At 36.2% G+C, this 23,967-nt stretch overlaps 3 protein-coding genes and 1 pseudogene across 4 annotated transcripts in view; 2 read left to right on the top strand and 2 right to left on the bottom strand.

The window, feature by feature from the left end:
• LOC111481554 overlaps positions 1–9,203 on the top strand; it is a 19,216-nt gene extending 10,013 nt beyond the window's left edge. The window contains exons 15-28 of the mRNA XM_023127032.1: positions 59–192; positions 686–753; positions 822–1,038; positions 1,958–2,173; positions 2,266–2,421; positions 3,179–3,232; positions 3,335–3,549; positions 3,650–3,719; positions 5,045–5,361; positions 5,863–6,049; positions 6,127–7,515; positions 7,607–8,380; positions 8,471–8,542; positions 8,933–9,203. Of these exons, the coding sequence (XP_022982800.1) occupies positions 59–192; positions 686–753; positions 822–1,038; positions 1,958–2,173; positions 2,266–2,421; positions 3,179–3,232; positions 3,335–3,549; positions 3,650–3,719; positions 5,045–5,361; positions 5,863–6,049; positions 6,127–7,515; positions 7,607–8,380; positions 8,471–8,542; positions 8,933–8,953 (3,890 nt within the window). The 3' untranslated portion in view covers positions 8,954–9,203. The remainder of the gene's footprint in view (positions 1–58; positions 193–685; positions 754–821; positions 1,039–1,957; positions 2,174–2,265; positions 2,422–3,178; positions 3,233–3,334; positions 3,550–3,649; positions 3,720–5,044; positions 5,362–5,862; positions 6,050–6,126; positions 7,516–7,606; positions 8,381–8,470; positions 8,543–8,932) is intronic.
• A 1,797-nt stretch (positions 9,204–11,000) lies between these two features.
• On the top strand, positions 11,001–11,844 carry LOC111481739 (dof zinc finger protein DOF3.5-like). The gene has a single exon (XM_023127319.1). The coding sequence runs from the start codon at positions 11,006–11,008 to the stop codon at positions 11,729–11,731; it is 726 nt and encodes a 241-aa protein (XP_022983087.1). The 5' UTR covers positions 11,001–11,005; the 3' UTR covers positions 11,732–11,844.
• Positions 11,845–12,596: 752 nt separating this feature from the next.
• Positions 12,597–13,651, bottom strand: LOC111481695 (annotated as a pseudogene).
• Positions 13,652–13,894: 243 nt separating this feature from the next.
• On the bottom strand, positions 13,895–17,000 carry LOC111481589 (BEL1-like homeodomain protein 1). 2 transcript variants are annotated; one of them, XM_023127101.1, is made up of 5 exons: positions 16,838–17,000; positions 15,553–16,414; positions 15,085–15,458; positions 14,910–14,970; positions 13,895–14,821 (listed from the first exon to the last, which is right to left on the bottom strand). In XM_023127101.1, exons 2-5 carry the CDS (start codon positions 16,351–16,353, stop codon positions 13,979–13,981), a joined length of 2,079 nt encoding a protein of 692 aa, XP_022982869.1. In that variant the 5' UTR covers positions 16,354–16,414; positions 16,838–17,000; the 3' UTR covers positions 13,895–13,978. The 2 variants fall into 2 exon arrangements, with proteins under 2 accessions (XP_022982869.1, XP_022982870.1); XM_023127102.1 differs by lacking the exon at positions 16,838–17,000 and adding an exon at positions 16,690–16,781.
• Positions 17,001–23,967: the final 6,967 nt, after the last annotated feature.

The raw sequence follows: 23,967 nt of genomic DNA, 5'->3' as shown, positions 1-23,967 counted from the left end.
TTTTTTTTTTTTTTTTTTTTTTCCCTTTTGGTGTGTGACTGAATGTATTTTTGAACAGATTATCTAGTTGATGAGGGCACAGAATGCAATTCTACATCAGATTTACTTTTGGAACGTAATCGAGAGCAAAGCCTGGTCAATCTTTTGCTTCCTTGCTTGGTGCTGCTTCTCCATCTCTTGCAAACTCTGCAGGTTGTTTAATGTGTAACCAGAATTTCAGAGTTCTTTACAATTAATGAGTAACTTGGTACTTGGTATTTGGTTTTTGTTTTTATTTATTTTCATAGTTAGGATAGTTGATTGATATGTACGTCTTATTGTTATTATTACTATTTTACATTAGGAATACTGTTTACTTACATGTGTGTGTCTAAATAGATAGACCTCTTGTGTTTTTCTGAGTCAGAATAAAGGCTCATCTGCAAAAATAGCCTACAAATTTTCAGAATAATTTTCCAACAACCTCTTAATGTTTCCCATCTATGAAACAGCTATCTGAACCTCGATATTTTTAAGAACCTCCCTGGGCCAAATACCATAGTGTATTTTAGTTATTTGACTTCTGATGATTTTGGAAGTAATTGATAGTTTTGATGAATATACCAAGCATTTTAATGCCTTGTTATTCCCTATTGTTTATCCTGTTTCATTATAATTTATCCTTTTCATTTGCAATTATATGTAGGTTGCTAAAGAGGAGCATAGGAATTCAAAATTAATGAATGCTCTTGTAAGATTGCATCGAGAAGTAAGGTATGAAAGAATTTTTATTGCAGGACAGCTCAAGTTTTCCACTCATGATTGACCCTTTGTGATTGCAGTCCAAAACTAGCTGCATGTGCTTTTGATTTATCCACTTCGTTTCCAAATTCTGCACTTGGTTTTGGAGCTGTCTGCCATCTTCTGGTGTCTGTACTTGCTTGTTGGCCTGTATATGGCTGGTCTCCTGGTCTTTTCAGCTCGCTCCTTGATACTGTCCAAGCTACCTCCTTACAGGCTTTGGGCCCAAAAGAAACTTGCAGCTTGCTCTGTCTCCTGGTACGCAAGCCTTGAGATTCCTAAAGAATGTATTTTTATCCATAGAAGTAGCATTTTTAAATGGCTGATACAAATCAATATTTTATGGAGTGCTTTTTTATGCTTGCTAGTACATTAGTGAGCAGTGTAGCCTTTGAATGTCAAAAAGTAGGTAACTGCTATGTCCTTGGTTGATATCAATCCCCTTTAAGAGTGAACGTGGTAGTTATGTGTACTTTTTAGTGGAATTAAATCTTCCAATGCTTCAACTTGTATGCCTGCGGAATATTTTTCTTTTCTTTTCTTTTCTTTTGTTTAATATAACTATGAGATAGGCATATTTTTCATTTTAACCCGAAAAAAAGAGAGAGAGAAGAAAACAAAAGGAATATGTAAGGAAAAAATAGTAATAATGATTAAAAAAATTAATTGTATTGGAAGTGGTAAAAGAAAGAATACTCTGAATTCATTGAAAAGACTTTCAAAGAATGCAAAAAATCTTAACCTGTCTCAAAATTATTGTTTTGAATAAAAGGGATGCAAAATTCCACCAAATGGGTTCCCGGACCCTTCAAGCTCGCTCCTCTCCAGAAAATTCTCTCAAGGATTTTAGAACACAAAAGGTTCGAAGATTTTGAATACAAGGGTAAAAAGAGAAACTATCATTATTATAACTTATTCAATTATAAAAATTGATATAGAGCTATGTTGCATCATCAATTATAAACAAGTGATCTACAGAGGAAAAATGAAAGCTCTTGCCTGGATATTGACTGATACGTATGCTGGTGCTATCAAAATTATGAACTTCTAGCATAAAGATTTTTTTTCTTGTTTTTTTATGCAAGAAAGAAGCTTTTTGTTTGCATCAATATTTTAAATGCCCATTTGCAGCTTTTAATTTATCTTAACTCTTGAACTATCATTGTTATGGTGCTAGAACGATTTATTTCCTGATGAAGGAATCTGGCTTTGGAAGAATGGTATGCCTTTGTTGAGTGCCGTTAAAAAACTTGGCATCAGGACACTATTGGGACCTCAAATGGAGGATGAGATCAATTGGTATTTGGAGTCCGGCCATCAAGAGAAACTGTTGAGTCAACTGTCGCTACAGCTTGAGAAGATTTCCCAAGTTGTCCAACATTATGCCATTTCGGTGAGTGGTTTCTTTCGTATATCAAGTTCATTTTTTTGTGTATATGTTCTGGAAATGTTCTCTTGATTATTACTTCTGTTTCATTTCAACAGACATTGGTGGTCATCCAAGATATGCTTCGGATATTTATAATTCGCCTTTGTTGTCACAAAGCTGACAGTGCTTCTTTTCTTCTACGACCAATATTTTTGTGGATCCGTGCTCGGGTTTCTGACTTGTCTTCTCTTTCAGACATAGATGCTTACAAGGTAAATACTTCTATAATTCCATGAGTCTTTCATCCATATTTGCATTTAGATTCATTGATGCAGATGTATGCACTTTAGTTTTTAACCTGCTTGTTTGAAACATATATTGGACACTGCTGCACTTGTTGGGCACATGTTATATATTTATTAAACGAGATGGTTAGCATCGCGCACACAACACACACACAAATATGTATATCCTTACACATGCAATTTCAGATATTAAACAATCATATGCATATGCATGCATGCGTAGAATACTTCCTAACACATTGTTGATCAAAATGAGCTTTATCGATGCAACTCAGAATTAGATACTGAAAAACATTTGAATATCATAAATTGCATAATAAATTGAACTTTGTCGGGTTAGGCTTGTGATTTGATTCTGAATTTATGAATTGCTTTTATAAGCCGTACATCAATTAGCTATTTGTTATATTATATTTATGAACTTTCTTGTCTTAAACAAAGTTCTTTTCTTAATTCAGAAGTTTAAAAATTGAATATCTTAATAAAACTATGCCCAAATGTTTTAGCAACAATTTTTCTCTGTACTTTTATGTGACCATATCCTATCTTTTATGCGTCAGTGTGATTCTGTTAAGTGAGTGCGTTTTTGTTACTGTGTTACTTAGTTTGAATGATTATTGAAAATCAATGTATCTTATCTTGGTATCTTGATTTTTTTAAAGTCAAATTTTCTAATTGTTCACCCTGTTAAATGTGCACCATGTCCATGTCATTTTCTTTGCAGATATGTAGGTACCTTGACTTTTTTGCAAGCTTATTAGAGCATCCTCGTGCCAAGGTAATACAGTTTTCCCAAGTGGTGTAACTTTCTCGCTCTTTTGAGATAAAAGGGTTTCAATATCAGTTAAAGGTTTTCTTACGTTTACTAATTCTTGGTCAGGCTCTATTGTTGAATGAGGGTGCTATCCAGTTGCTAATTGAAGTATCACATAGATGTTTGGATGACTTAGATACGGATGAAAAGCTGGTTCCTGGGTGCAGATTTTCTGCCAAATGTGGCTTTTCTTTTCACAACTGGTGTCTCCCTGTTTTCAAGTCGTTCTCACTACTTTGCTACTCTATGACATCTCTTAAGCACATTAGAAAACACAATCTGTAAGTAAATTGTTTGTATGCTAATTTAATACATTGTTTATTTTACTTCTTTCTAAGGCAAATTCACAATAACGTATATGCTGATTTTATTTGGTTATAGGCATCATTTTGGATCATTAAGTGCAGAAGATTATTCATTGATTCTACACTGTATTCTACTGTTCTGTCAGGTAAATTCTTGTTCCTGCAGTAATTTAATCATAGGCTTCGTTTTGTTCATGATGAGAGCTTCTGAATTTCGATATATATGATGGATTCAATCTTACCATGACCTATTTTTCATGTTCATAATTGTTATCAAATGGTAAAATACCCTTGTGTCAACCAAGGCTTGGGTTTATTTCTTTTTGTTGTCAACTGTTACTATTGGATACTAAAGATCACGTGTTCTGTTTGCTATTTCTTGTTGTCTTATGTTTGTTTAGGTTTTCTATAACTACCTTTAAAATCTATTTGCCTCAGTTGAAAGGCTTATTTATAACCCTCTTGTATATACTATATTTGAAGTATTAGTCCTTTGATTTTATAATAGAGGGGAGGAGCCTCTTTGTACTTCTTTTCTGCAGTTGTACTGTCTATCTGGAAAGTGACTATATCTGATAGCTTTTGTGCTACCTTCCTCAGATCCTTCTTCCTCCTCTTTGGGTTTCCAAAAAGACCTTCGATGGATAGAGAGGTGGTAGATGTGGCAGATCTTCTCTCTTGTTCAATAAAATTTTTTGGTCCAAGGATAATGAATGTTAGGTTTTGAGCCCTGGATCCATCCAAGAGTTTCTCTTATCATTCCTTCTTTCATATTCTATTTTCTTTCCCCCTCTCCTCGTTGACCATATTTTTGTCTCTATCGGGAAGATTGAAATTTCAAAAAAATACAAGATTTTTGCGTGGTAAATTTTATATGGGAGAGTATAACACCTTGGATCGCATTCAAAGATACTTTTCCCTAGTTTTGTTCCCACAATGGTGCATTCTATGTAGAAAGCATGAGGAGGATCTTGATCATCTCTTTTGGGACTGACAATTTGCTCACTATTTTTTGAGTTGGGAATCTTTTTGCTATTTTCTGGGACATTTGGAGCGTGAGGAATAATAACATTTTTAGAGACATTAAGAGAACAAGTGATGATGTTTGGGAAATGGTGATTTGATGCCTCCTTATGGGCGTCGGTTATGTAATAATGAACTTACTCTTGTTCTTTTAAATTGGAGTCTGTTTATGTTGTTAGTGTCAGACCCATTCCTTTTCTTTTGGGTTTGGTTTTTTTGTATGCCATTGTATATCGTTCATTTGTATGGATGAAAGCGTGGTTTTAAATAAATGTTAATATTTTAGATACCAGTCCTCAAATATGAACGAGAATTTCATCTTATTTGATAAAGTGCTTCTTGTTGATTGACTGCCCATGTCTTCTCGTGTTATCAAAAGCTACATCATGTAGGAGAATGAAGTTTCCTACTTTTTCTTTTTGATTAATTAGCATGTCTTGATTCATAGGTCCTGCCTGTTGGAAAAGAATTAGTTGCTTGTCTTGCAGCATTCAGAGCTTTGGGATCTTGTAGTGAAGGGCAAACTGCTTTAGCATCTATTTTGATTGATATTCATAATGTTGACGAGCGGGAATCTCAAGGACATAAAAAGGGTAGTGACTGTTCTTTTAATGTATCAAGTTGGAGGATGAATCCTCCTCTGCTCTGTTGCTGGAAAAAGTTATTAATATCAATTGATTCAAATGATTATATACCGACCTATGCAATTCAGGCAGTTGATGCACTATCTTCAGGATCATTAAGCTTCTGCTTGGATGGGTCAAGGTTAGATTTCTTCTTGATCTATTTGTTGGTGTGTATAAGTGGAAGTCATGTACGCTGATTGTCTCAATATATTTTATGATTCTCACGTTTATCTTTATTTTATGACCTTGTAGTAATTGTCCATAGTACTAGAAATCTCCTGCTTAAGAATTATTACACTGTAATTCCTTCCTTGTATCAGAGAAAATGAATGTATCTCGTCTTTGAGGTGCTGGCTCACTTTTCTAAGAATTGGTAGTGGTGGGTTTAGAGGACCAAATGGTGTCGTTGGAATTCCATGAAAAATTGTTTTACGCCCTGAAAGTAAAGAACAGAACATCTCTTTTTTCCTTCAAGGTTATCTTTGTAGATGGTGGATCTCTTTACCAGCCTTGAAAATGTTAACTTATGTTTCAAATTTAAATAAATGCGATTATTTTTTGGAAACCAATTATCCCTTTTTGAGGAAATTTTTGTGTTTGGCGGATGCAATTGGTAAGCTTACCGTTTTCTGTTGTGTAGTTTGGTCTTGGACAGGATTGGAGAAGTGAAATTTCTCTATGGCCTTCCTGATGCTGTAGAAGGCGTAAATGATTCTTCTCCCAAAGATGTTATAGGTTATATACAAGAAATGATTGATGTTTTTAAATTAAAATTGGGACTTGGTGATTATCCAGAAGATTCCAACATTCCGGCTTCTATAAATCAGGTATAAAATATTTGGAATCACACTTTATTTTCCTCTGAAATTAAAGTTAAAGTTCACGATCTTGGCATGAATTGCAGATTTTAGAGACTGCAGAATCACTATTAGTATTGTTAGAGAAGCCTATTGGTTCAGTTAATGTTGAAGATATTACTCTACACGAGGACGCTCCCTTGATACCAAGTAACATATTAGATTCTCTGAAGCTTTCCCAGCTTGGTGATGACAGCATAGGAAGTGTAGAGGACAATCTTCTTCTAGGTCTTGGGGACAAATTTATGTGGGAATGTCCAGAAATATTACCCTACAGACTTAATGCTGTTCCTGCAAAAAGAAAAATGTCAACAATGGATGGGCAGGCTAGGCGTGCTAGAGGAGAGAACTCCCCAGCTGAAATCTCTTCTCAGAACACATTTGCACGTGGACCAGGGATATCTACCACCCCTTCACTTCCATCACGTAGAGATACCTTTCGGCAGCGAAAACCAAATACCAGCAGGCCTCCTTCCATGCATGTTGATGATTATGTTGCGAGAGAACGAAATGTTGATGGGGCTATTAATTCTAATGTAATTTCCATTCAACGGGTAGGATCTTCCAGTGGGAGACCTCCATCGATACATGTGGATGAGTTTATGGCCAGGCAAAGGGAACGCCAGAATCCTGTTGTAGCTGTGGTTGGGGAGGCTGCATCACAAGTGAAGGGTGGGGTTCCTGCAAATGACACGGATTTGGAGAAGTTAAGCAAACCTAAGCAATTAAAGACTGACCTTGATGATGATCTTCAGGGGATTGATATTGTATTTGATGGTGAGGACTCAGATCCTGATGACAAATTACCCTTTCCTCACCTGGATAATACTCTACAGCAATCTGATCCCATGTTGGTTGAACAAGGTTCTCCTCGTTCAATTGTTGAAGAGACAGAAAGTAATTGTAATGATACGAGCCAGTTTTCTCCCATGGGTGGGCCGGCCGTGTCTAATGTCGATGAAAACACTCAAAGTGAATTTTCTTCTAGGATGTCTGTTTCACGTCCACAATTTCCGTTGGCTCGTGAATCCAGTGTGTCCTCGGGTAAGAAGTACTTTGAGCATCCCGATGATGGGAAGAATGCTATTCCTGTTAGAAGTGCAGGTGGCGGGGTTGACACTTCCGCTACAGTTAACTCTTCATATAACAATGCAACCACGCCACCTTCAAAGTTCGTAGCTGAGCCTAGGGTAAATACACAGAATTACTTATTCAAAAATAGTCCTCAGCATCTTGGCAGTGGACCACCATCCATAGGATCTCAAGGGTTCTATGAGCAGAGGTTTTTTCCAAGTCAACCCCCACTACCTCCAGTGCCTCCACCACCAACAGTTACATCTGCAATATCTCAACCATCTGATCTGCCTTCCAGTCAGTCTTCCCCATTTTCCAACTTTGTAACAGACACTCAACAAAGATATTCAACGACGTTCCATGTAAGAAACAACGTCTAGTTGAATCTTCGGCAGCATATTTCTCTGCTGGTTGTCATTGTCTGCAACTTATTTCTTTATTTTGCTTTTGCAGGGCCCCTCGGATTATCCATCTGGATACAATAGTTCAACATCATTTTCCAGTGGATCTGTCAGGCCACCCCCACCCCTTCCTCCAACACCACCACTTCTTTCGTCCAGCCCACATAATTTATCATCAAGTAAAATTCCACTTCCAAGCACGCCAGCTTACAACATGGAGAATGTTGGGATGACAGAGGTTCCTCAGAACCCTACTGCAAGTTCAACAGACACACGTTTAGGTGGAGTATCTGCTTCTGGGGTCATGCTAGCTTCTAATTCTCTCCCGGCACTTCCACACTTGGTCTTTAGTAGGCCTTCTATGCCTGTAAATCTCTATGGGGGCATTTCAACTCAGCAACAGAATGAAAGCTCGTCAAGTATTTTGCCGAATTTAGCTATTCCTCCATCTTCCATGCCTTCAATGCATTCTCTGCCTCAGTTACAGCCCCTGCAACCTCCACAGCTTCCTCGACCTCCTCAGCCGCCCCCTCAGCATCTTAGGCCACCCATCATAGCTTCACAACAACCAGAACAGGTGGTATCAATGCAAGGTTCGGTTCAAATGCAAATGCATCAATTACAAATGCTACAACAGCCAAGAGTTTCTCCTCAATTCTATCAATCACAACCAGTAGGGTTATCACATGCTCCACCTCAGCAACAATTTGAACATCCTCAACATCAAGCTATACATCAGCCTGGGGATGCTGCAACCACATCCCAGCAACAGCAGGATTCAGCAATGTCATTGCATGAGTACTTCAAGTCTCCAGAAGCCATTCAGGTAACTAATTTTGTTACTTCTCATCTAAACTTCTTCAATGAGTTCTCTCCTTTCCATTGAAATTAGTGAACCCTTTCTTTTCCAACGCAGTCATTGTTGAGTGATCGGGAAAAACTGTGTCAGCTTTTGGAACAGCACCCTAAGTTGATGCAGATGCTTCAGGTAATTCAATGCCTCCATTATGCAAAATGATAGGTTGAACAAATGTCTGAGATTGGCATGCACAAATATTTGAAGAAAGTTGACGGTGACATATACATACATCTATATATTTTCGCTCCTTGAATTTATGCTGTGGCTGTAGAAAGTAAATTACAGAGGTTTCTATTGTGTTGGTTTTTGAAAATTAAGCTTATAAACACTATTTCTACCTTAAATTGATTTTGTCTTCCACATACCACCAATATTTTCAAACGTTTCGTAAAGAAAGTGAAAACTATAGCATTTCAAAAACTTAAAAACTAAAAATGTTAATGAACTAAGACCTGAAAAAAGGTTAGTGATAGGTGGTGATTCTGATGGCTAAATCTTTGATTCTTTTCTTGGTAACAGGAGAGACTGGGTCAACGATAGTAGCCTACGATTGTAGAATAGAGGGGACGCCTCCTTTGTACTTTATAGCGGCGCTGAGTCTTGATTAGCCTGCCCAAGAAGATAAGAGAAGAGAAGAGAAGAGGAGAAGAAAAGAAGAGTGGCCTGTATGTACCATTACCAATGAGTTTTGTAGTAAATAACAATTATGTATTATCATTATCCATCAGTCTTTTATGTAACTACGAACAATTCTTTTGTTTAATTCATGAATTTTACCCTATTTTCGTTTCCTAGTGCTACTATCACTGGTCTTTTGGTTTATTCAAAATTGATTTTAGACGTAGTTAAATATGATCATATGCCCACGTGGTATTACTATTGGTATTGGTATGCATTATCTTTGAAAGATTCCAATAGAAATATCATTTGGAAATCATTTAAGGATCTCCAAAAATTAGTATTCATGATACCCATTGAAATCAAATTTTAAGACTTTCCTTTAACGTTTTATTATTTAATTTCATTGCACTATTATGTATGGATTTGGTTCAGTTTTATAATCTTAAAGTACAAAATTAAAACATTTATTTGTTATATTTAAGGATATTAAAGAACATAATGTTTACCTTTAGGGATGAAAAAGGACATTGTACTAAAAAATCAGATTCATAGTCTTCTTTAGTCTCAATGCACATATATTAGGTTTATGCTGATTCTTTTTCCCTGGATTACGTGTTGCAATATTATTGGGTGCACGAGCTGGAATTAAATATCAATAGTCTCCATTTTGCGTGATCCGAGAAGCCCATGATCCAAGAGATCCTTTCTTTCTTTATTAATTATCCTATTTGATGTGTTTACGTTACAAATTTTATTATCATATAGAATCAATCAATGGAATTAGCACCTATCCTTAGCACACATTTCTTACCAATTAATTTTTTTTCACACGACGCTCGAATAAATGAGGGGTATATGAATGAATCGAGATCATATCCAAATGAGAGTGAAAAGTTACTACTCGTGCCAACAATGTACACCTTCCTTAAAACAATTCTAGGATGCTAGGATGCATGTGAGTAGGAACAAAGTATGCTAGAATGATTTGTGTTGATCTGTGAGAGATAGTCTTTACTCTTAAAAAGTGAGGAGTAAATAACATGACCATGTGGTGGTCAACATGTGTCGAATCCAGATTCTGAATCTTGAGTCTGGGTTATTACACCTCATAACTCTTTTTTCTGATTACGTTTTCTTTGAATTATTTTTTTTACCACAACGATAGTACATTTTATGATATACAATAAACAGAGGTAGTATGAAACGTTATTTTATTTCATTCATGACTTTCATGCTATTCTTAAACTTTTATTTTACAACGGCTAATAAATTGAAGTGGTATGAAACTTTTTGCATATTACCATAATACTAAAAAAATTTCTATTATTTTGTAAAAATAAAAAATAAAAGAACTACCCACCACACACAAGGGTATGATCCACTGATATCATCTTATCCCGAAATTTGAATTGTTCTATGATGCAATAGCTAAAATACACATTTTAAAATTATAAGGTTGAAAAACTAAGAACATGGTAATTATTTATAAGGTCGGGAAACCATATTCTAAAACATAATAAAATAATGTATGATTCGCAAAATCATAATTCAGAAAATGTTTTAGAATCTCAAGGGATTGGATTGCCTAATTCCTCAATTTGATTAAAAAAGAAAAAAAGAAAAAAAAAAAAAACAAACCATGTGGCCTTCTCTTGATAACATAAAGCAAACCCTAAACGAAGGTTTTCTCGAGGCTTTTGCTTCCCCATTTACCCTCCTACCCACCAATCCTCTTTTGCCACGTAAGCAAAACACCGACACGTCGTCTTAGGCTTCGGGTGAGTGGCATAATCCCTCCTGTTTCCTCATGTGCTCCTTGAGAAAACACATTGCCAAGGTGTCTTCTTCAAAACCCCATCACAAAAATTTCATCTTTTTTAGAGAGAAATTTATAAAGCTTTGTTAAATGCCAATCCCCATCTGGGTTTTCTCTTAAAATCCCCATTGGAAATGGATAGGGGATGGAAGCCAATGGTGGAAATATCACCCAATTGTCCAAGATGTGGCTCTTCCAACACTAAGTTTTGTTATTACAACAATTACAGCCTCACCCAACCTCGCTACTTCTGCAAAGGCTGTCGACGCTACTGGACCAAAGGCGGTTCCCTCCGTAACGTCCCCATCGGTGGTGGCTGTCGGAGGCACCGACGACCAGCCAAGCCCTTAACACTATCTCCATCTCCCTCAAACCCTAAATTTCACCACAGCAATGGTACCAGCTCCCTCCACCACAATCACCGTCTCCATGATTCAGACGTGTCGCCCGTCATCGATTTGGCGGTCGTCTACGCCAATTTTGTGAACCAGAAGCTGACAACGCCCGGGACTATCCCGGCGGATAGCACCACGTCGAATGCAGCCGGTGAGAGTGGCAATTTGTGTGCGTTTTCCATGCAGGAATGTGGGTTGGGAGGCAATGAGTATCAAGTGGCCGGTTGCTTTGGGTTAGAGGAGAATAGTGATAATCAAGTGGATAACATTGAAGTGGCGGCGCGTGAGCTTCAATTGCCGCCGTTACCCGGGGAGGAGATGGTGGGAGGTTGGGCAAACCCTATGATAATGGTGAATCGTCGTCATCATCATTTGCAACCAACACGAGTGGAAGTGTTTGGAATGGAAACTGAAGACCCAACTTTGCTTGGTGGTAATTGGAGCCCTATTGATTTATCAAATTATGAAACATTCTCGAGGGCTTAACAAATATACATATACATAATAATCTATCATATTTTTTCCAAAGTATTTTTGTGTATGAACTTCCATCCATATATATATATATATATGTGTGTGTGTGTGTGTGTGTGAGAGAGAGAGAGACTTATTGTACTTGGTTCATGTATACAAAAAAAGATTACATTATCCCATCTTTGCTTATGGAATAAATATTTAGTGCAAACATCAAATAGACATGGCTGTGTCTTGAATCTTTATGTTCTTACTCACAACCCCAACAATCAAACTTCAATGTCCATATATATTAACCTCAAATCCATGCACGGACAAATTACTTTGATCAAGATTGACCAATCCTTAAGTTGGGTAGCCTTGGCTTTGGTCCCTGGTCCTATGTTGAGTCGACCAGCTCCCAATGTCGTATGCCCAAAGCCTAGTAGGGCCTAGGACCTAGATAGCTAGCCCACGAGCTAATAGACATAAGTGGTTCTACTATTCGAAAATATATCTGTGTCTTATTAAGAATAAGGTGTAAGAAATAATGATATTGATACGAATATAGATAGATTTCAAATTTTTGAATGGGAGTCTTATGTCCCACCAAAAGTTCGGTGTACTTTCAATCTTCCATCTTTGATCCATTTCAATTTTAGCTAAGACGTTTGAAGTTTGAGACCAAATGGTTTGAATTTATAGACTACCTTTGTGGACCAAACTAGTCGAACATAATTATATAGTCATTCCATTTGAAATGGTCTCCAAATGTTTTAAACTTCACAAGAAATTATTAATGAATAGCAAAACAACATGCAAAAATCTTAAAATGAATGGATGAAATTGGATTTATGCTTGAATTTATGGGATAGCTTAAGCAATTAATTAGTGGATGAATTATATACGCACGAAGAAAATGATGGGGTTTAGGGGTTTCAATTCCTTAATTTGGAGGATATGAAGAAGCCAATTTGGAAGGAATGCAGGGCGAGTTGTTCCACACACGAGGGTGCATCCTCAGAATCTCTCTGGCCTTCTCCTTCATCTTCTTCGAAACTACCGCCATCCCTCCGCCGTGTGCCAGCAGTGCCGCCCTGCCATCCGCACTCCCACAGAGAAAATCCAGCGCTGTCAGCGCCATCTCTCAGACTCTTCTCTCCGGCGCTGCCAGTAGAATCTCTACCAGAACCCCAACCCCACCGGCCTCCACCGCCTTTACTCTGTTTCTACCCCACGGACTCGCAGCAATTAAAATCCCCAATGCTGCTTTGAAGCTCTGATGGGATTTCCAATCCTTCAAAATCTCAACAATTTGCACGAAAAAATCGGATGTCATGAAGTTTAGTTCAATTGGGTCGGCAATTTCGACCATGGATTTCAAAATCAAGACCGCATACGCTCGGGACGACTCGTGGGTGTTCTGTTTCATGACATTGGTCAAAGAATGTAGAATCGGAGAGGCGGAGGTTGTGGAGAGTGGAGAGGGCTTCTTGGCAGGCGGTGGAGTCGTGGTCGGAGTTGGTATCGACGACGACAGAGGCTAAGAACTCAGGGGCGCCGGCGGATTCTACGCAGCGGCGGTCGGAGGGGATAAGGGACTTGTTGGCGGTGGAAATGAGGTGGAGGATTTGGGACTTGGGAGTGGGGAAGCGTTGGACGCCGTGAGAGGAGTTTAAAGTGCACCAGGCTTGGATTAGACGGCAGAGGGTGTGGTTGGGGGTGAGGAAATCGCCGTAATTGGAGTCGGAGATGGGGAGGTTGATGACGGGGCAGGAGGAATTGTTGGCGGAGAAGAGCCAGGTTTGGATGGATTGACGGTCGTAGGTGATGCCGGCGGGGAGGGTGCGAGGGTCCTTCATGATTTGGAGGGAGAAGGGGCAGAGGAAGTAGTGGGGGACTTCAATTTCTTCTTCCATTTTTTGATTTATGCTTATATATATATATATATATATATAATTAAACACAATACACAAATAAATATTTTAAATCAATATTCATATATTTATACTATATTATACATTATATAATCATTATACATTACTCATCTAATCAAACCCATTGAAAAAAACAAATATAGAATCCCCAAAAATATATATACTCATATACCCTAATGTCTAATTAACCCACTGACTGCAATTTATGATTCTATTCAAAACTGTAAAACCAAAAACTAAAAACTATACTATTAAATTCTTTTTTTTTTCTTTTTTTTTTTTACAATAGTTCCTTTCAACAATCTCTTCCCCCAATCTGCAGAGTGAATTTGAAATTTTGGGTTTAGGCCACGAAGTCTGGCAGTAACTGGGCGGCGAACCGTTTTCCATTTTGGATGTTCATGGTCTCAAAGGCGGTGGAGGAATGAGCTGTTGTGGAGGCGTTCATGGCGGAATAATCGGCGGCTTTTCCTAATTCTGTTCGTCTTCCTAATTGGATGCCCTGATTTGGGAGGAACCTTTGGTGGGTTGCTGCGTTTAGGGACAGATTTTCGCAATGGGGAAGCCCTAGAGTCAAAGACACGCCATTGTTGCCGGAGAATCTTGGAGTGAACTCATCCGCCTCGAATCTCGCCATTTCCCCTATTGGGTATTGCCCGAATCCGCCGAGGTTGAAATGGGGTTGGCCTAGAAATGAATACCCATCTCTGTTTTGTCTCTCCTCGTCGAATTTCATTGGTACATCGTGATTTTGGTTCTGATTCTGTTGATTCTGTCCTCCTTCTTCTCGGGGTTTGATGTCCATGTTTATGAACGCCACGCTGTTGTCTGAGGAATGGAGGATTTCGGGGCCTCTCTGTTTCTTGGCGCTTCTTTGAGTGATTCCATCCAGCTCCGATGAGGTTCCAATTAGTGTAAACCCAGATGGGTTTCGGACATTTCCCCCGGAGGAATTTGAGATTGAAACTGAAGGATGAACGTTTTGGTTCGGGGAATTCTCTTGTTTTGAATTGGGGCTTTCTGTCTCCATGGACTTTGAAACTGAATCTTCGTTGTTTCTTTCCCCCACCGTCGCCGGTGTCGATCCACCTCCCTTCTGTTCTTGATCCTTGATTTCCTCCATGTACATCTCTTCCACCATTGGCTTCCATAGCCGAACTCTCGCGTTTATGAACCAATTCGAAACCTGCATTTTGTGGAGCTCAATTTGATGATTGAAACACAATATTCAATGGGTTTTGGGTTCAGAATTTTGATTGGAATTTCAAACTGACCTGGCTTCGGGTGAGCCCTGTTTGCTTAGCGAGCATGTGTTTATCCGAATCCTTAGGGTAACTGAAACGAATTCGAACAATCCAATTGAGATTCTGATGAAATTTTCAAATGGGTTTTGTGAGAATTTCAGAGAAAACAAAAAAAAAAAAAAAAAAAAAAAAGATTGGAACTTACGGGTGGAGGAAGTGTTCGAAAAGCCAAGCGCGAAGAATCGAAACAGAGCGCTCCGGTAAGCCTCTCTGGGGTCTCCAAGCATTGTGTTGGATCATACCCAATTGTTGCAGAGCCCGCTGTTGCCGGAGATGATGATCGACGAATTTCAACCGGGAACCTTCCGTTTTTTTTCCGACGCATTCTTCTTCACCCAAGCTCTTGCTGGCTGCTCGGATTTGGCCGGCGATGGCGTCTTTTAACCAGCGGAATTGCTTTGAGATCGTTTGAAGGGCAAGGGCTGTGTAGGTTCTCGCCGACCCGGCGCCGGCCGCCTGATCGAAAGTGGATATCACTATCTGCATCTGGTGGTGGTACTGTCTGTACCTCTGCTCCACCTGAAATTAAGAACAGAGTTGAAGAAAACAGAGACAAAAATTAAGGATTCTTTTTTTTCTTTTTTTTTTTGGGGGGGGATTTTTTGTTGTGTACCTCATCAAGCATGCTAATAAGCTTTACTTTCTTCATCTGAATTTCTTGTCTCTCGGCGGTGGTGAGCTCGACGGCGCGTTTTCCATCGGCTTCACCTTCTAAGGAAACATCTGCAGTTCCAGTAGCAGCGGATGCATCTCCGTTCATCTTAGTTTGATTTCCGTTTCCCTTTCTGGGAGACGATTCGTTTTTAATTTCGTTTTGGGTGACATTGACAACCTCATCTAGAAGTTCTTGCGCAGCCTTGAGATACTTAGAGCTGATTAAAACACCCTGAATTCCAGCAACGCCATTGGAGACACCAGAAGCTGAAGAAGACGATCCACCAGAGATCCGCAGAGTCTCCTCGCCAGAAACCGCCTGCTGAGTATGCGATTGAACATCTCTCGACCCAAAACCAGGAGGGTGTTGCGAAGAGAGACTCAACGACAAGCCCTGCTGAGCGCGTGAAGAATCACGCGCCGCCGTGGAAGGGTCAATTGAGTTCCAAATGTTGGGTTGAACACGGGGGAGAAAACCGTGGAAGGCGGAGATATCATGGTGGGGGTTCAAGGAATGGGAATTGTTGTCTTGGGACGTGGGGATTCCAACGAATTGCTGTGTAGAGAAGGAATTAGGAGCAGCAGGGGCAGGGGCAGGGGCAGGGGAATTGAAGAAGAGGAGATTAGGGTGCGAGGGAGGAGGAGGAGGCGGCGGAGTGTCGGAGAATTGGACATAGGTTGGGTTCCTTAAAACGAGGGTTTGAAGGGCGGCATCAGGTGACTGGAAGTGATCAGAATTGGCATGAAGGTAGGTCGCCATCGCGGAGAGGGGAAGCGTTTGAAGAGAAATATGATATCCTTTTTGTAGGGAATTTAGTTCACTGAAAAAGAGAGTACGTTAATCAGTTAAGCTTCACATCCCATCCAATCCAATCCAATCCAATCCAATCCAATCCCCCATTCATATTTAACTCAAATCACCACAAAAAGAAATCAAAACTCATTTTTCTCTCTCCTTTTTGTTTCTATGCCGACACCAATAAATATAATATATTTAAATCAAATAAATATTTACACACTGTTTGGAAAACAAAAAAGAAAGGGAAAGAAGAAGAGAAAACAACAGAATCCGCCATGAAAGAGATTGCTTCAGAACCTTCAATACCCCAAAAAAGAAACAACTTTTCTGAACAACAAACGAAGCTGCAAACAGAAGCTTCTTCACACACACACACACACATATATATATATATATATAGAGAGAGAGAGAGAGAAGAGAGAGAAGAGAGAGAATTTATCAATACCTGAAAGTATAATGGGAAATCTGAGAAAGCACGTGTGGTTCATGGATGAGTCTGCAATATGGGAAAGGAAAGCCATAATTCTTTCCAAAACCCAGAACTCAAAAAGGATAAATAAACTCACTCGCACAAGAAAAGAAGCAGAATTGGGCAATCAATCAATCAATATATATCTTTTTTTTTCACTTCATTATCCATTATATACAGTTTTAATTTTAAGAAGAAGAAGAAGAAGGGGAAGTTCTGATTTGACTCTACCTTTTCCTATCACTTTGATGCACCCAACCCCATTTCTGATTCATTATCAAAAATGAAAAGGAGAGGAAAAATATCTTCTTTTTTTTTTCCTTTTTAGTTAATAATGGCTTTCAATTATTACAACAAATATCATATATTAGTTTTTAATATAAGTAAGATAAAGAAATGAAGAGCTGAAGGAGGTGGAAATGTCTGCTTGTTTTTAATTTCTTTAACAAACAAAATGCAGACACAAAAAGAAAGAGGAAGAACATGGTGATGAAGAACACAAATTAGGGTTTTTTTTTTTTTTTTTTTTTCATTTTTCTATTTGGAGGGCCCTTTTGCTTTCATTTCTTTCTTTAATATCTTCTTGTCTTTTTCGTAATATCTCCATTTTTTTTATTCCTTTTTTTGTATTTATTATTATTATTATTTTCTTGTAGAGAAACAATGGGCCAACCACCACAACACCCACTTTTAATGCTTAGGGGGAAAAAAAATTATTGATATTTTAAAAATATAATTTTCACATAATTAATGGAATTTTATTAATGATCGTATTTGAGTTATTAAGATGTAATAAGATGTATAAATCTAGATACAATCTATCAGGTAACAATAATTTGATGATTTTAAATTTATTTCTATATTTGTAAGTTATAATGTTTGTTTTGTTTCCCACCCACATAAAAAAAAATTAAAATAAAAGAAAATATTGACCTTATGGAAGTAGAATTTATTGTCCCAAGATTTAATTACTTTATCCATTTGTAAACCATCTAATCATCTTTAATAAAGTAAAACCCTACTAACTCAATACTTAAACATATCAAAATACACCTAACCCTAATATCATTAATCAAATCCAAATTTATGAATGAAATATATAATATAGTCGTTGTCATAGATAGATATAATTGGAAATTGTAACGCTTTATGTGAGATAGAGTTTGATTAATGAAAGAGGAAGGAGAAGATTATGGATATGTTATAATAATTAATTATGATTATTAAGGTATGGATGAATAAACAATTGGTTGGAGTTGATTAACCATGGTAGTGACAAGGATTCAACTCATTCCTCTCCAAACCCCTTATTCTTCTTGCATCACTTTCATATTAACGAATTATTGATTCATATTTTCTGTCCTTAAAATCTAATGTTCATGTCCGTACATACACCAATATTATTGTCCCCCACATCAACCTCTCTTTAAAACATAGTATATATTTATATATTCAACACTTTACTTGGGTTTCATGCTTGTTAAAAGATTAAATTGTAATTTAATAATACCATTATTCGTTATTCCTTAAGAACTTATTCCAATTTTTGTAAAAACAATATGTGGCATCTCTATCTCTATCGAACATTAGGAGTTGAAACGATAGCGAGAAAAAGAAAAAGGAAGAAAAAAGGATGAAATTGATAGGAGAAGGTCAAGAGGGATTGGACCCCATGCCTTTTGATGCCATCAAAACTCATCATCCAATCTACTAACTCATGAACTCATTCTCTACAAGTCTTCTTTTGATCAAGAATATATGTCACAACTCGGTTCGAAAGTCAGTGAGTAACCGAGTTGAGTTGCGTGTCGACATAAACTTAATTATTTTATTGTGAAATTAAATGAGGAATTATTTATGATTTGGGTTTTATGTTCTATATATATATATGTATATATTGTAGGGGGTAGTTTAGAGGGTTTAGTGTTTTGAGGGCAGTTGGAGCTTTTAAGTTATGGCATGGCTTGTGATATGATGATGATGTGGGAGTCCAGTTCATTGAATTTCTCCAATTATAAAAGCAATTCAATCATTAAAATGCTATATGCTTTCTTTGTTGTAACTTTATTAGAATCACAATTGGACTGGGTGTTTCAATTTTATACCCACCTGCTTTATTTAATATTGTCTCTTCTTTACCTCATTCTTTCTTTTCTTTTCCTTTACAAATCTTTATTTTTTACCCCCTTTACTCATTTTCATATCCACACCTCAAAACCCATTTTACCTCCCTCCGATGATCTCGATATACTCCTCACATTACTCAACTTTTAAAAGTATTCCCACAAATTAACACGAATCTAGTGTATTTTATTCTCACTTGCATGCATCTTACGAAAATTTCTAATGGGTCACCCGGCATGGAATTGCTCCAAGCAAACCACACCGGATAGAATTAAAATAATAAATTAATTAAGAAATTGATCTTTTTTTTTTTTTCATTCTAGAGTTGGAGATAATCAACATACTAATTATTTCGTATTTTAAATGTTGCAATTTTTATGGTCACTTTATAAAAAGTTATATCAAATTTAACTCTTTAAGGTATATAAAGTTGGTTGTTCGTCTATCAAATCATATTGATTCAAAAGATGGGTGATTTTAATTTTTTATATATATATTATTATATTCTCATAAATTGTCCTTTGATATCATTTTTTGTAAAGATTTTCAAATATTAGCTAAAAGAATCAACCCCGCAATCATGAACCATTGATTTTAAAATAAATAAATACAAGTAATAGGGATTAGATTATATAAAATTACACCTCTATTTGACTAATTTTGATTTAATTTTTTTTAAAAGATTAAATTTAAGATTTAGAATTATAATTTAACCTAATTTTAATTGATTAGCCGACATTAATTAATGAATCTTTAATTTGGTTTCATATATTTTAAGAATGACGTGGAAATGACCACCGAGAGGTAATGTGGGCACGAATGTGAAGGTGAATCGCATGATTAATTAACACTAATTTAATTATGTCTACAATTAATGTCTAGCAAACAAACAAATTAATATTTAATGTAAAATCTATCAAATTAGCTATATAAAGCAAGCATGTATAATGCTATCAATATTAGGCTATTTTTTTTTCTTAAAAAAGAAAAAGAAAATACTATTTGCTTTATTCAAATAGTCCTTAATTATTATTTTTAAAGTGCTTTTACGTCACACGGTTACTTTTTAATTTCCGCTTTCTACCTATATTAGAAGATGTATATAATCTAAAATTATTTGATGCCGATTTATTTATAATTATTATTTATTTTATATTTGTTAAAAAAGTAAATAAATCAGAAATAATTGACGAAGAAGTCACAAAACATTTTCATGCGGTTCTTATAAATAAACATTAACGGGAATAAAACGTTACCAAACATGCTCTATGAGTTAATTATTTTAGGAGAAAATATTTTAATAATTATTGTTTACATAATTTTATAATTGTTTTTTGTTCTTCTAAAGTTCCACTTTTATATTTGTGATTTAATTGAAATTTCTTGTAGCATTTAAAAAAAAAAAAATCGTCGTTTTCTCCCAATTATATAAATACATAACATAATTATTCAATTACTTCATACTAATATTCTCATAAAGGAAGGGAAAAAATTTTAATCATGGTCCGCCACGTCACGCTAATGCTAGAAAAGAGGGGTGGGACCCACGTGTGGATCTGATCCTACTTGGCAGGTAGAATTGCGTTAGAGGTCTGTCGAGGGGGTTTTGGACTTTTGGCGCTAGAAACTGGAAAGAAAAGTGGAGCCCACAGGGAACCCAATCACTGTACACGCGTCAACCATACGGGTGAGTTTTTAATTGTGCCCCGAAATTTTTTGCATTTTACGAAGATTCGCCCAAAAAGTGGGGCCCAACTAAAGTCCAATCAGAAATGGAGCTTTCGTTTTTTTTTGAATTCTTATATTTTTCTCTCTCCGCTTTGATTGAGGCGTGTAATTCCACGAATAGGAGGGTCCCACGTGTTTTTGGAGGTAAAAAAAGTCAAGAAAGCAACCAATAGGAAAAGAGAGATGGGTGTGTGGGCAACTAAAATTGCTTTTTGTTTAATGCGGGATAATGTCCCGCTTGTCATTGTCGGTTCTATGATTTGCCACGTGTCGGCTTCTTGTACCACGTGACCAACTGCCCCGCCTCTACCACCTTTTTCTTCCCTCTTTTTACCCCTTTGCCCCCACTTTTCTCTTTATTTACATCTCTCCCCTTCTCATACAAATTTTTGGACGTATTAAATATATTACCATACCTATTTCAATTTAATGTATATTTAGTCTTATGATTTTGAATTAGATATAATATCAATAGTTGTACGTGTAAAATAATAATTATATTCACTTCCCCAAATTAAAGATTATAAAATTGAAGATGGTCAAAATAAACATTATCAACTTTGCGTGTATCAATATACAAATGTAACATTCAAAGCGTGACTTATACCAAAAAGAAAGCATTTTATATGAATGATGTATGCATATATAAGTTCCCAAACAATCAGTCAAAATCTATAATAGTTGATGTGATTATTCAGACGAAGATGGAGAGGATGTCATCATTGTAACAAAAAAGAATGGAACTTTATAAAATAGAAATATTATTTAATAAACATATTTAGAACAATATACTCCATGCCGTCTTCATTGCTTGGGGGTGTGCGTGCATGGTAATATTGTATCATGATTTGATGATGACGTCAGCCAAGGGCAATTGCCCACTGTGAGTCTTTTGTATAAATTTTCAGAATCTTGTGGGAATTTAATTCACGCAGTTACGGTCGGGGACAGTAATAATAAATACTTATTTTGTTTTATTCAATTTTGGAAATGGCTATATTAGTAGACTTGTTTCAAGCTAATCCCACTAGGGTTTATGCAGAATTCGTTACATAAATGAATTCACACAAACATATTAAAAAAATATTTATTTATTTAATCTAAATATACTTCAATTCATTAAATATTATAATAATTCAATTGGTTAACGTGACAAATTAAATTTAATTTGGATTAAAATGAAGGGAAAAAGAAGAGGGGAAAATGCACATGATTGATTCATGTACTTAGATTGATGAAAGGGTGGAGTGAGCATATGGTTGTTTGATATAATAATAATATATGGTATGGTCTGGTCTGGTGTTTGGTCTTCTTGTTCCTTCCCATTTAATGTCTAATGATCCGTCTATAAAAATGTCTGCTGTTGAGGGCTTCACATTTTTATGTTTGTTTCTTAGTATTTGAAATTTCTCTCTCTCTATATATATGGTTTAAGCAACAAAAAGTTAGTATACAGTTTAGGGTATATATATATATATATCTATAAAAGAAAGTTCAGTCAATCTCACTAACCTGAAAATAGGGTTAATCTTACATTATTTTGAATGTTATTATGAAAATTAAAAATATTTGATTTTTTTATTTATGAATTTCTTGTATTTGAACTTTATTAGATTTTAGTTATTAATATAAAATTATAGATAACTATAATTTTTTTTAAGAAAAGAACCATTCGACCCAACTTAAAAACAGAAACTGAGTTGAGTGGTGAATTTTATGCAAATTGTTCAAACCACCCGCTCAATTTATTTAAATATTTGGATTGATAGAAAAGATTTTTCAAATGTAGGGTAAAGCTACCAACATTTGACATAAATTAAAATTTGTTACTCTAAACGTGTAGACTGTGATTGATTGATATATTAAATAAAAGTGATTGTGGAAGATTTTCAGAAATATTTATAAAAACATTTTAAATTATCCAATTATCTTGGTCCGCCATGTTTTAGTCATGTATTTCTTTTCTTTTCTTTTTTAATAGAAAAAAGAATTAATTAAAAATCTTAAAACTAGATTTTCCAAGTCAATAATTGCAATTAGTAGTTGATAAGGTTGGGGACAGATGGCAGATTAGAATTGGGTTGATTTTAAATTCCAGCTGTATTTTCCCGGCAACCAAACAATATTCTTATTTAATTATTATAATTTGAACCCAGCTTGTTCGCTGGTACACCACTGGATGTCCACCCCTCTTCATGGCTAACTATTATGGTTGGCACTCGTTGTTTCGTGAGGGAAACGTGGCGGTTGGAAGCTCCACAAATAAGGAATAAAGAAGAAGAGGAGGGAAATTGAAAGGTAGAAAAAGGGGTGTAGTAGAAGATACCAACAGAAGGAGAGAAGCCATAATTGAGGGGTGGGCTGTAAAGTCAATGAAACAAACAACTTGGGCATACCTAACTAATCTCTTTATTCCCATATTTCTCCTTCTTTTTAATAACATAATGGATTTGAAGGTGGGTGACAAAATTTGTTTGTATCTTCTTCACACATTTCATTAAACTTCATTTTATAATATAATATATCTTTGAAGTGGGTGTTCAAATTAATTAGGTAACAACACATATGCATCATTCAACTTCGTTTTCATTTTTTTTTTAAATATAAAAATGAAAAAGCTTTTGTTCATCTCTAGTGTAAGTGTTGGATTGAATGTGTTGCATTTTGTATAATAATTGGGTGAAATTGATAGGATGGGGTCACAAACCAAACACTGTTTCAATCTAATATATACTTTCATTATCAAACCCCATACCCCCCCATCTCTGTCTTTCAAACCCACTCTTCTTCTGTTTCTTGCTATATATATATATATATATATCTCTTTCAACCAATGAAGTTCTACGAGAATGTTTTAGACCGCATAATTGTGACATCCAAATAAAGAAAGAGTACACAAGTGACTGAGAATGACATGGAAATGACATGAAAATATGATGGTTTCAATCATAAAAACTTCAAAATAAAGCATTAGTCCATCGCTAGCAAATATTATTCTCTTTGAGATTTCCTTCAAAGTTTTAAAACGCGTTTGATAGGGTCACCAATGTGGAATCTCACACTTCCCTCCCTTTCAAATAATTTGAATATTTAACATTGGGCCGGCTCTAATAGAGTGGAGCTAGATTGGGTAAAGCCCAACTACAATTTTGAGCCCAGGCTGTTACTTTTGTGGCCCAATAAGTAGTATGTATGTTTTAGTTTTAACATGAATACCTTTTTTTTTTTTTTTTTTTTTTTTTTTTTTTTTTTTT

The sequence above is a fragment of the Cucurbita maxima genome, unplaced genomic scaffold (assembly GCF_002738345.1).
Source record: "Cucurbita maxima cultivar Rimu unplaced genomic scaffold, Cmax_1.0 Cma_Scf00007, whole genome shotgun sequence".
In the NCBI taxonomy this organism is placed as follows: Eukaryota; Viridiplantae; Streptophyta; class Magnoliopsida; order Cucurbitales; family Cucurbitaceae; genus Cucurbita; species Cucurbita maxima.
This window is presented reverse-complemented; position numbering and strand designations above follow the sequence as displayed.